We start from the raw sequence: 13,272 nt of genomic DNA, 5'->3' as shown, positions 1-13,272 counted from the left end.
AAAATATTTATACATACAATAAACATCTTGTATGACATTGCATCTTATAATTTTACAGAGTTCAGCACTAAGTGCTGCAGTTCCTATATTGAATTTCAATTAAAATTTTTAATAGTACTTTTTTGCCTTTATATTATATATTTACAAGACATGTTCTTCTAATATTAACAATGAAGATTATACAGAATTTTTTGTATAATTTTTTTATTTTTTTATTTTATTTTTATTTTATTTTATTTTATTTTATTTTTAAGTTTGAGAAAGAATGATTATACATACAAATTTCTGCATTTGCTTATAAGGATTACTTGTAGTTGAGTGAGGCAAGTTAATCCCACCTACTTCGAAGCTTGGGTTAACTTTTATGAAGAGAGTGGGATTTAGCTTCTGTTTGTGTTGTTGCTACTGTTTATGTATGGGATGTAGGCATTGGATGCTAGTGATTTGTGATGTGTATATTAGTGTTAATGGTTTCTTAACTTTGTTGGTATATTTTCCAGAGTTCGTTTTTTAATGTTCTGTAGTTATCTATGTGTTTTAACACGTTGACTGCCGTATGAATCAAATACGATTCACACTACATTTTTTCAATGCGTTGCGTGAATCATATTTGATTCGCATAAAAATTTTTCTTTCAGGCCGTGTAGTTCACCTGTGATTCATATCTAAATGAAATGCTTATGGGTAATGGAAATGTGGGGCCTGGTAAACAGGTTTATATAGTTAGCACAGTAGAATTTCAACTACATGTACAACAGGTGACCTATTATAGGGGTTTTATTTTTACCTGATTTAGGCCAATTTCTAATGTTGAATAAAACAATAACAATGGTGCTAAATATTTATTTATAATATATGTCATTATAAATGCGTCTTTGAAGACAAGAAGTATAGGCTTTTACCTGATCGGATAGATCAATAAAACTTTTGCTTTTGTTATAGTCCATAATAGCTTCCGACTTTTGCTCTTCATTACCATTTCTTTCTTATATGATTTTTATATGATTCTTATAATAATAAAATTATTCTTATAATCATATTCTTATATGATTTTTTCTTATATGATTTATGAGAGGTGTAATTTTATAAAGTCTTTCAGAAGTATTTCCACCCTCGTTGTCTGTGAAGTGCCAATTACCGAGAGGAAGATCGAACCGATTCCTTGACATAACTTGTTTGATTTCTGTGGAATAGAGGATGTTATTTGACCAATAATGCTCTAATTTTGGCATCTGCACTAAACCGAATCAAATTTGCAGACCCAAAAATATCTTCATTTCATTGGGATTTGTGTTTTTCCACTTTCTTATCCTTGCTTTTGGTAAAATTGTCTTACTGAGTTTTTGAAGAGTGTATGTGTTAGCTTCTTGTACCATTAGGTCCAGCAGTCCTTCATCAACAAACATAAAAAAGAAGTCTACAGGTTGTTTATCGTGCATTTCTTCAATAACCTGGCTATCTGATAGGTATCAACATGTTGTGTATGGGGGTGCAATATCCAGGAAAAGGAAAGTCACTAGTGGAGTGCCTCAGGGATCTGTTTTAGGGCCATTACTATTCAACTTGTATATTAATGATATTGGCTAAGATTTGGATGGAGATATTCAGTTGTTTGCAGATGATGCAAAGTTAGGACGAACCATAAAGAGTAGTGAAGATGTTGTGGCCTTGCAAGAAGACTTGAATAAATTGAGTGATTGGGCAAGCAAATGGGGATGTGAGTTCAATGTTGCAAAATGTAAGGTTTTAAAATTTGGAAAACAAAGATGGAATGCAGAATTTATGCTTGGTGAGAATATATTGTTGGAAGTAGAGGAAATAAGAGATCTGGGGGTGATAGTGGATAAGGATCTAAAATTTAGGGGACACATCGCCAAAATCGTGAAGACAACACAAAGACTTCTGGGAATGATGCGGAGGACACTGACATGTAGAAGTAGGGATATTCTTGTTCCATTGTATAAGGCTTTGATGGCCACACATGGACTATTGTGCCCAGATTTGGTCACCGGGTTTTCAGAAGGATGAAGAGATGCTGGAAAGGGTCCAAAGGTGACTGACTAAGGTAGTTTCTGACCTCTGGAATGTCGAGTATGAGGAAAGATTGAAAAGATGTAATTTGCAGAGTCTAGTGGAGAGAAGGAAGAGGGGAGATATGATAGAGACCTACAAGTTGGTAAGGGGTTGTTATAGGATCAACGGTGGCGAAGTTCTACAGAGAATAGTGGGAGATCAGGGGAGAACCAGAGGTCATCCCTGGAAACTGTATAAAGAGGGTGTGAGTAGGGGAATGAGAGGCAGGTTTTTTTTGTGCAGAGTTGTGAGTTATTGGAATGCCTTGCCTGAGAGTGTGGTGTCTGTAAGGAGTTTGAATGTGTTTAAGATGCGGTATGATGAGATGTGTGTGAGATAAAAGGACCTCCTAGATGAGTCTTTGACTCCATGAGGTCTTGTTTAATAATAATAATAATAATAACATTTTGTTTTATTCTGAAATTATTAACCACAAACTGAAAATGTTTTAGATTATCACCTGTAATTTCATTCCATTGTAGGTCGGTTGAATTCACATTTCCTAGTATTTCATCTGAGGAAGAATTATTAGTCAAATGCAGATTTCTTTTAACATCATCATCAATTGTTTGTTCTACAGAATGAGCAGCAGTAAACTGAGATGTACTAGGAGCGAAAACTTCGGTATTGCTAGTTGTAGATACTTCGATTCTCTTTCTAGCAATGAGAGAATCAGAATCTGAAGACACAGAACTAAGATCACTTCTGTTCTAACTTTCCGACAAATATTCGTATGGTTTGTCATCAGATAGAACTTCATTTATCAAGGCTTCTAAATGATGTTCTTTTTCATAGTCTCCCATATTAGGACAATTTATAACAATATTTATCACTATAACAAATTTATCCGCACTTCACACAAGTTTGACCTTGTGTGAAGTGCGAATCACGTGTGCACCGCTCGGCCCAGTCAGTGAAAAAATTCTTCTCAGGCCACGTAGTGCACACATGATTCACACTTAACAAATCTATTTAGCTGCATGAAATAGATAAAAAAATCATAAAATATGATTATTTTATTTTACTTTCAGCAAATTGTAAAATAAAAAGAAGTTGGCCTGGGGATCACAAAATTTTTTAACATTACGGTGGTCAACATGTTAACTTTCTTGGTAGGTTGTTGAGTTGTGTGGGTATCTGATGTGATCTCACAAAAGAACCGTATGAGTTGTTTGAAGGGTGTGGGGATGTAGAGAGTTGTTGTAGGTCGTGTTATACGATATGTGTCTCTGTTGTTTCGATAGATGATGTTGAAGTAATTCCTTGTTAGTGTCATGTAGTGTTTCAGGTTTTTAATGCTCAGAATTCTGTGTATTGCATCTCATGCAATTATTTCAGTGTTGGTTATGCATTGAGTTTGGTAATTATAGAGAAGTTTTGAGATGACACAGTTGTAATACCGGTTTTGTAGGATGGTGATAATAAAGAATAGAGTTGTTTGGATGATCCTCCTCAGGGTTAATCATAATAGCCTGAGGTCCTTAGTATGAAAATTATATCATACAATAAATCTAATTGCATGTGGTTTATTGTGTACAAATTAGCTTAAACGTATTGATCTATTTGTCCAGTTGATTTCTTGTACATGGAGATTTTTTTTTTTTTAGGTTTAATGGACTGAACCATTTGTTTAAAGTATGAAAATTTTACTTTGGTATATGTTCGATGTTAAGATAATAGATAAATGGATGTTGAGCAATCCCTTCAAGATTTAAGGAATCTTGAAGCGATTCTGACCACTACTCCATATTAATAAGACATCATTCAAATATTTTGGACTTGAGTTGATGTTTCTGATTCTTGTGTGTTCTGTTTGTATTTTTTCCATTATTAATCAAACTATTTTAAATGTGTTTGTATGCTATCCAAGTCTACATTCAACTTCAACTCTGTGTGTGTGTGTGTGCGTGTGTGTGTGTGTGTGTGTGTGTGTGTGTGTGTGTACAAGATGCAAGCATACTTTGTTATACACACTCTTTGTTATAAACCCTAACAAAGAAAATTCTATTTGTTATAAATTTCTGTATAATTAAGTTTCAAAATCTAATGGGCTGAATAAAAGCTTGAAAAGCTAGACAAACTTTTAGCATTAACAAATATATTTTTTCAATATTTAATCAAATTAACTTGGTTTTAAAGTTACAGAGATTAGATATAAAATTTTTCCATATATCACTTCATATCGTGTTTGTGTTATGTATTCTCAGATTCATAATCTTGATGAAGCAGCTAATCGATTGATGCAAACTCATCCTGAGGCTGCAGACACAATCTATGCAAAGCAAAAAGAGATTAATGAAGACTGGACTCAGATATCAGCTAAGGCAAATGCTTACAAGGAGAAATTACTGGATTCCTACGATCTCCAACGCTTTTTAGCTGATTATAGGTAATTGTTAATTAATAGAACAGTAAGTTGTTGTTGTATGTTTCTACTATGAAAGAGAATTGTCTTTTATGTAAGTTGAAATACATAGTTGACTTAATTTAATTTTTTAAATTAAATTGTGTTAAATTTTAAAATTCAGTTTAATTTTACAAATCATTTGTAAATGATTTGTAACATTAAATCATTACAAATCATTACAAATGATTTGTAATGATTTAACTAACACGTGCTGTTGGTTGACGTGAGCTGTTACAAAAGATAAGTATTACTAGTAAGGAAGGATTTTATAGTGTATATTTCATTACCAATACTAGTTTTTAAGTTTGTACTATTGAAGTTGATGGTTTTTTTTGTGTTTGGTGTGGTCTCTTGTTAGGATGTTATTGTCTTGGTATTGTATCCAGTTGTATGGATTGTATGCCAGCCACCAGTTCTAACTTGTTGTCATCCAGACTACGTTATTCATAGCATATCTGATGATTTCACTGCTTGTTATGCATGTGACATTTATTCATCCCATACTCTAAAAATGTGGTAGGTGAACAATAGGAATGTGTATGTGTGTGTGTGTGAAATGTGGGCAGTTGGAAATGCTGGGAGACATAAGTATTTCAATTATCAACCCCAGATCTCTTGTCTCCCCCTACTTCCTCCAGTATAACTCCTCCCATAGAGTATGCAGCATCCCATCGATGTGTCCCAAACCTCAAGATCTTACATTTTGCTGCATTAAACTGAAACGCCCATTCATTTGCCCATCTATCTAGCTTATTCAAATCCTCTTGCAGGGCTACCACATCTGTACTAATAACCCTTCCCAACTGAATATCCCCTTGCAATCCACTGGCAGTGTCATTGATATAAAGGTTAAACAATATAGGTCCAAGTACTGAACCCTGTGGGACCCCAATTGTAACCCTCTGCCTCCTCGAACTGCTCCACCATACACAGCTCTCTGATACCTATCAGGCAGCCGCTCCTGAATCCAGTTGACCAATCTGACATCCAGACCCATGTGCTCCAACTTAAATATCAGCTTATCATGTGGAACCCTGTCAAATGCCTTCGCTAAGTCTAAGAAAATTGCACTATATGCCTTTTCCTCATCTAATGTTCTTGTAACTTTATTATAAAAGGCTAGCATATTGCTAAAACAAGAGCGCCCTTTCACAAATCCATGTTGACTCTCACAGATAACATTACCTCATCAAAAAATTAAAGAGGAATTGCAGATGAAAAAAAATAAATAAATAAAGAGAGAGGTGTAGAACAGTTACATGAGGGAGTAAAGGCTCAGGCTAGGAATCTGACTAGTATTGTATGGAGAGAAAAATTAGAATATGAAAGGAGACTAGTGCTTTGATAAAGGGAGAATCCCAAAAAGTTTTTTGATATGTGAAAAGTAGGAGGGAAAGTGACTGTGGATGGATTACCTTGCCAGATGAAGATGGGACTTGGGTGATGAATGCAGGTGACATCATTGAGCTATTTAATGATCACTTTAATAGAGTACTCCATTCTGGTTCAGTTGACTTTATTTCTAGAAGCTAAGTAGTAGTAATTGTCAGTAAGGCAGTGGTGGTCTAGATGGAATTTCACCACATGTTTTAAGGGAATGTGTTATGAAACTCATCATGCCATAACTTAGCTGTTTAATGCAAGTCTTGCAACAGGAAAGATTCCTCAGGAGTGGAAGAAGGGTAAGATAGTTCCATTGTGTAAAGGAGGTGGTAAAATGGAAATATCAAACTATATGCCTATTTGTATTCCTTCTGTAGTTTTTAAGATTTTGGAGAAATTGGTGAGAACTTGTATACAGAATTTGCCAATGAGGGCAATATTAGTTGTGCAGGCCAGCATGGATTTGTTAAAGAGGTCTCTTAAATTAAAGATACTAATAAATTATATACTTGGTTTAAGCCTTTATCCAAGTGTAAGCAAACAAAGTTTGCACCTGAAATATAATCAGGACTAGAGCAACTCATATGAGTTACCCTAGTCCTGATTAGGGTAACTCATATGAGTTGCCCTAGTTCTGATTATATTTCAGGTGCAAACTTTGTTTGCTTACACTTGGATAAAGGCTTAAACCAAGTATATAATTTCTTAGTATTTTTAATTTATTATAGTATAACCAAGTGAAAAAACTTCCAACAAGGAGTGCTCTTGTTTTTAAAACCTGGTTACCTTTTACATTAGAGTAAAAAGAGCAGCAGTTAAGGGCAAGGCATACACTGTCATTTTTTTGAATTTTGCAAAGGCGTTTGACATGTTGCCATATAATAAGTTGGTTTTTAAGTTGCAACATATGGATTTAGATACCAGGTTAGTGGATTGAATTGCTAACTGGCTTTCTGTAGATATCAGAGATTTGTATGTTGGGGAGCAGTATAAGGGAGGGTTACAAGTGTAAGTCCACAGATTTCAGTACTGCGACCATTACCGCTTAATCCTTTTGTTAATGATATTGTCATGGGATTACATGGAGATATTCAGTTGTTTGCAGATGATTGAAAACTTGTGAGGGTTATTAGTAATGGTGCTGATGTTTTGTCCTTCAAGAGGATTTCAATAAGCTGAATAGGTGGGCAATAAATAAGGTTGTCAGTTTAATGCAACTAAATATAACCTTTTGAAATTTGTGTTCCAGAGATAGGATGCTTCATCATATTAACTTGGTGTAGTAATATTCTAAGAAGTGGAGGAAGGCGAGTGATCTTGGGGTGATTTGTAGATAGAAAATATTCAGTATTCAGGAGAATATTGAACAGAAGAGATGGAAGTCTGGTGGTCTCATTGTATACACCTTTGATCAGACCACATCTGGATTTCTGTGCTCAGATCTGGACACTGGGATTTTTGAAGGAGTTGAAGTAACTTTGAAGAGCATGCAGAGATGGATAACAAAAAGGATATCAGGACTGTACCATCTTGATTATGAAGGATAGACTTCAGACATGCAGACTTCAGAGTTTTGCAGATAGTAGACAAACAATGGGGATATAATGGAGACATTTAAGCTGTTGATGGGTTATTAACAGATTAACATTGAAGATATTTTTCTATGGTAGAACAAAGGGAAGAAAGAAACTCAAGGGGCCATATCAGGAAGTTAGTAAAGGAAGTAGTGAATAAAAGGATAAGAAATAAGTTTTTTGCATGGAGAAAAAGTTTACGAGTGGAATGCATTGCTTTAGAGGGTGGTGAAAGTGCAGACCATAGACAAGTACGAGGAGTGGTACAAATAGACTTTGTATTGATTAATATTGACCTTTCGTGGTAAGTCTTGTGAATCTATGGTGGTCAAGAAAATAATAATAATAAAATAATTTTAGCCTTTTCTTTTAACCAAGTTGTTAGTTGTTATGCTTTGTTTTTCTTTTTTTCATTAAATTAAATATTCATGTTTCTTGATTTTGACATTACTTGATCTATATCAGATTTCTTTTGCTTCAGAGATTTGATGTCATGGATAAATAGCATGATGAGTCTTGTATCATCTGATGAGTTAGCTAATGATGTAACAGGTGCAGAAGCACTGTTAGAAAGACATCAGGTAAATATTCATAATTATGTAATTAATTAGCTGCCTTGTAGGTTTTTTTTTTGTGTTAAATGTCAGAGATTTAATAAATGTTCCTGAAGAGCATACTTTCATTTAAGTAATAATAATAATGTGCTATTTATATTACATTATTATTCTAATAACATTCTAATATAAAGCATTTTGTAGACCTGTTACCATCTTGGTTACTTGACTTTAGATGCTCTCCATTACCTCCTCATCCCCCATCTACTGCTTAATATACATATGCTATACACAACCTTATATTGCTCTGCACATACTACTATTTACTGCTATATGCATATACTACATAATTAAATTAGTCAGTAGTACCTGTAAATTGTATAACATCGAAATGAATTTTTTAATGTAAAAAATTGCTGAAATTTTATTTGATTTTCTACTGTTAATTAATGATACAGTGAATGAAATTGGAGTAGTGATTGAATTGTTTAAAAGGTTTTTTCTTATAATTTTAAAGTTTTTTTTTTAAATTTTAAGTTCCATTTTTGTGATATATGAAAATACAAATGTTTTCTTTCTTTTAATTGTTTTAAATAAAATAAATGTTAACCCTTTTAGTAGTAGTAAGCTCAACTTTTATATATATTTTTATAGTTATATATATTTATATCTATTGATTCTTTGGTTGTGGTTTTCCTTTTTAGAACTACCGCTCAGAGATAGATGCACACTATGGCATTCCACAGGTACCTTCCAGACCATTCATGGCTATATTCAATATTTGTCTTATTTTTGTTTTTGTTTTTGTCCTGCTTACTTCTTGGTTTCTTCTTCTTTTATTTTGTTTGAATATTTTAATTGCCATCTGCCTTTAGATAACACTGTGTACACAGATTTTAATTTGATATTGGCTGTAAAATGATCAATGACATGTTTCATCATATTATTTAATTAAAATAATAATTTTCTCAAGATTTCTCATTATACTGTATTAAACTTTCGAATAATACATGAAATGAGAGGGCTTTAAGTACTAGGTGTTTTTAATGGAGGCAGAAAGCAAATAATATTCTTCTTCTTGTAACTTACTGATATGCCTTTGAAAAGTAACTTAATTGTTGCATGCGATCTATATCAGAAAAGCTGAAATCTAGGATTTCAAAGACTCTAGATGCTTTGTTTCTTGTAACATTTTGCTTTGTTTAATTTTTATTCTTCAGTTTGAATAATTTTATTTGCATCCGTTCACTACTTTGCATGATATATTATTCTGAAAATGCTCTCATAAATGTTTGGGTTTTGTTTCAATTGTGACAGTTCAAACACTCTGTTAAAATTGAGTTTTTCCATAAAATCTTCAGTTACATGGTTTTTAATTTGTATTTTACCTATTTAATAGAGTTATTACATTGAACTGCTAAATTCATTCATATCCTCATATTACTTTAATTTGAATTCTTGCTTATATCTGTTTTGCACTATTTTTGTATATCTTTCTTTCTTTTGTTTCTTTTTCCTTTCCTTTTTTTTTTTCTCTCTTTACTCTTATTTAATTTAATTTTATTTTCATTAGAATAACTTGTCTTTTTTGGTTTAAAAATTCACTTTGATTTTTAAGTGTGTGCTGATAATTATTGCTATAGCATGAAATTGCTACTTATTTTTTATAAAAGTGATAAATTGATTAATTAGCATAATAATGAGCAATATTGATGACTAACAAGCTAATCAAGCATATCCATTTAGTCATATGCTTGCTTGTTTCGTATGTCAAAGCATTTAGTAATCTTTACTATATTCTAAATTCCCCCCCCCTTCTTCTCAACCATTTCCTCAACCTTTTTTCCTCAAAAGGTAAGTGCATTAAGACATTTCAGATAAATAAACTAATCATTCCTTTATTTATAGTTCCAATTTCATTTTTTCCCATGAATGTAAACTCTTATCAGATTTCTTAAAATTTTAAAAGTAGCAGGGCTGTTTTTCAAATCTTGTATCAGATAAAGAATAGCTACAGTAATTATTTTAATCTTAGTCTAAAACTTTTACTGATTACTAACAGCACCAGCAACTACTTGTTCTTGAATCTTAGTATTAATTTATACCTGTAGAATAATTATCATTTGAGAATATATTACAAATATTTCTTTAGAAATATATATATATTATATATATATATGATCACAGTTATATTTATTCTGTGAGTAGATATGTTCATGTTTCTTTTACTTCATTTCTAAAATTAAAGTTATAAAGCTCAAGAATTCTAATATTATGGCAAGCTTTGATGTTGTAGTACTTTTTACAAACGTTCCAACGCAAGATGTTCTCAACATTTTAAAAACACAAGATCTCTAAAAAGTTTTTTGCTCTTCTCTCACGCTGTATTAATTCAGGGGTATTTTAAGTTTGAAGAGAAAATTTATAAACAGAAGAAAGGACTATCTATGGGCAGCCCCCGTCTCCAATACTGGTCAACATTTTCTTTGATGACTTTGAGGAAAAAGCAACATTAAAACCTAGAACATGGCTCTGCTATGTGGATGATATATTCCTTATTTGGGAGCATGATGTAGAGAATCTTACATCTTTCTATAATCATCTAAACAACTTCCACCAAGACACATAAAATTTACCATAGAGATTGAAGAAAATGGTTCCCTTTCATTTCTTGACATAACTTACTAAGATGTCTGATTCTTTAAAAATCTTAATCTTCAGGAAATCAACACACACACAGATAGATACCTACATGCATCCTCACATCACTCCTGTACAAAAGTTAGGCATTATTTACATATTGGCTCACCATGCATGCTCAGTATTGTCCGATGAAGAAGAACTAAAAAATGAACTAAAATATCTAGAAAGAACTTTCTCTAATAATGGTTACTCTTCCAAAAACATCAAGAGGCAACTATACCAGTGCCTTTGAAACAACACAGAGATTCCTAACAACCCCAAGGGCTATATTTCTTTACCTTACATCAGCTCGCTCTCCTGGAAACTAGGAAGAATTTTGAAAAAATTTAATATTGAAACGTGTTTTTCAACTCTTCCAAAACTGAGATCAGTTCTAAGCCACCCAAAACAAGCTCATAACCATCTTCAGTTCACCGGTGTATATCAAATAGTATGTGATTGTGGGAGGCCATAACATGGTCAGACTGAGAAGTCAATCGTCCTATGGCTAGAGGAGCATCAGAGAGACATTTCATACAGTAGAATCAGAGCAAGCACAATTTCAAGTCACGTCTTATTCTCAGTGAACACAAATGATGAAGGCCGCCAACATGAAATAGATTGGAATGCAACATGAACCATTTATGTTTGTCACGATAAAGTGGAACGTCGCATAGTGGAATCCAAATAAATTATCTTAGACTCTTCTCACATCAACAGCAACCTCAGTTATAGTCTACCTGACTCGCATAGCTCTGCCATTAGATACTGGAGTATATATAACTCACACGCTTCATATGAACAACAATAGAACTATAGCACGGACTATAACGACAATTCAAACTTAACTTCAGTTTACAAGTCTGTTATTATAATAGGACAGTGTTTTTGTGTTTTTTTTCATTTGCTTTAAGTGTTCCCACACCTGAAGAAGTCATTTTTGATGAAACAGGTTGTGTGCCTCATTAAATTAATTTGTTGTCTGTTTTCTTGGTTTCAGTCAATCAAAAAAACATGAACATATATATATATATATATATATATATATATATATGTGTAGAAAGTATTTTACCTTGGTTATAATAAATGTTAAAGATACCAAGCTATTTTAAACCTGGTTTTACTCCATTTCCCAAGTAAGCAAACAGACAAACAAGTCAAGTTTGCACCTGCAAGTGTTGCAAGTCTAGCTGATCCTGCATGTAGTGCAAGTCCAAGGCAACTCATGGTAAAAGTAGAATAAGCACTGATCACTAATCTTAATATTTACCCTTAATGCAAAGCACATCTCCTGGAGGAGATGTATGATGCTTTGTATTAAAGGCATGGGGCCACTACCCAGACCGGTTTCGACTTTATTGAGGTCATGCACTACATGCAGGATCAGCTAGACTTGCAACACTTGCAGGCGCAAACTTGACTTGTTTGTCTGTTTGCTTACTTGGGAAATGGAGTAAAACCAGGTTTAAAATAGCTTGGTATCTTTAACATTTATTATACCCAAGGTAAAATACTTTCTATATTTATATCTCCTCCTTAGATTTTTATTTAATAAGGTTAAAACACCTTATGGTAACTTGTACTGGTAAAATACTTATAAGCTATGTATTACTAAAATCTTGGTATTTCTAGCCTGGCTCCCACTGATGAGATCTCAATAAAGGTCAAAACCAGTCTGGGTAGTGGCCCCTTGCCTTTAATACAAAGCATCATACATCTCCTCCAGGAGATGTGCTTTGCATTAAGGGTAAATATTAAGATTAGTGATCAGAGCGTATTCTACTTGTACCATGAGTTGGCTTGGTCTTGCACTACATGCAGGATCAGCTAGACTTACAACACTTGCAGGTGCAAACTTGACTTGTTTGTCTGTTTGCTTACTTGGGAAATGGAGTAAAACCAGGTTTAAAATAGCTTGGTATCTTTAACACACACACATATATATATATATATATATATATATATATATATATATATATATATATATACATATATATATATATATATATATACTGTATCTTTTAAAAAAAAACTATTTGTAATATATTCTCATATGGTAAATAAGTACGAGAGAATAAATGAATACAAGATTCAAGAACATGTACTTGTTAGTGTTAAAAGTTTATGCTAAAATTAAAAATATATAATACTTATAATTAATATATATATTAATGTGTGTGTGTGTGTGTTAGAGAGAGAGAGATGAGAATGAGAAAATAAATGAGAATTTGAGACAGATAGGGAAAACGGAAAGGTAGTCAGAGCAGGGAGACAAAATTCACTACTGCTTTCAACATTAAGTAGCTGTGAATGTGTTTATAGTTATGATCAGCATAATAATATATTGTGAGAGGAGAAGTTTAATTTAGGAAAAAAATATATGGCAGGTGGTTTTAAAGGTGAGTAGCCAAAGCTACTGTCATAATTTTTTTTTTTTTAAATAACGAAACCGGCGGTGCGTTCATAGTTAGAAGAAACACACGTATAAACCACAGTGAAAATTATTTAATTGTAAATATTTCATCCTAAGTATCTTAGGACATCATCAGTACAGTATTTAAACAAAAATTAGGAATAACATACAGTTAGGGCGCATGAT

At 32.9% G+C, this 13,272-nt stretch overlaps 1 protein-coding gene across 3 annotated transcripts in view; it reads left to right on the top strand.

Moving 5' to 3' along the window:
• LOC150103955 (spectrin alpha chain-like) overlaps positions 1-13,272 on the top strand; it is an 850,682-nt gene that overhangs the window by 502,192 nt on the left and 335,218 nt on the right. For 2 of the 3 annotated variants that reach the window (XM_090397194.1, XM_090397193.1), the window contains exons 28-30: positions 4,281-4,462; positions 7,919-8,018; positions 8,696-8,737. In XM_090397194.1, the coding sequence (XP_090253320.1) occupies positions 4,281-4,462; positions 7,919-8,018; positions 8,696-8,737 (324 nt within the window). The remainder of the gene's footprint in view (positions 1-4,280; positions 4,463-7,918; positions 8,019-8,695; positions 8,738-13,272) is intronic. The other variant, XM_090397195.1, reaches the window with a different exon arrangement.

Source organism: Typopeltis vanoorti, chromosome 8 (genome assembly GCF_054136105.1).
Source record: "Typopeltis vanoorti isolate ZY-2024b chromosome 8, IOZ_Tvanoo_1.0, whole genome shotgun sequence".
NCBI lineage: Eukaryota > Metazoa > Arthropoda > Arachnida > Uropygi > Thelyphonidae > Typopeltis > Typopeltis vanoorti.
The sequence above is the reverse complement of the archived record's forward strand: the minus strand, read 5'-3'. Positions and strand labels throughout refer to the sequence as shown.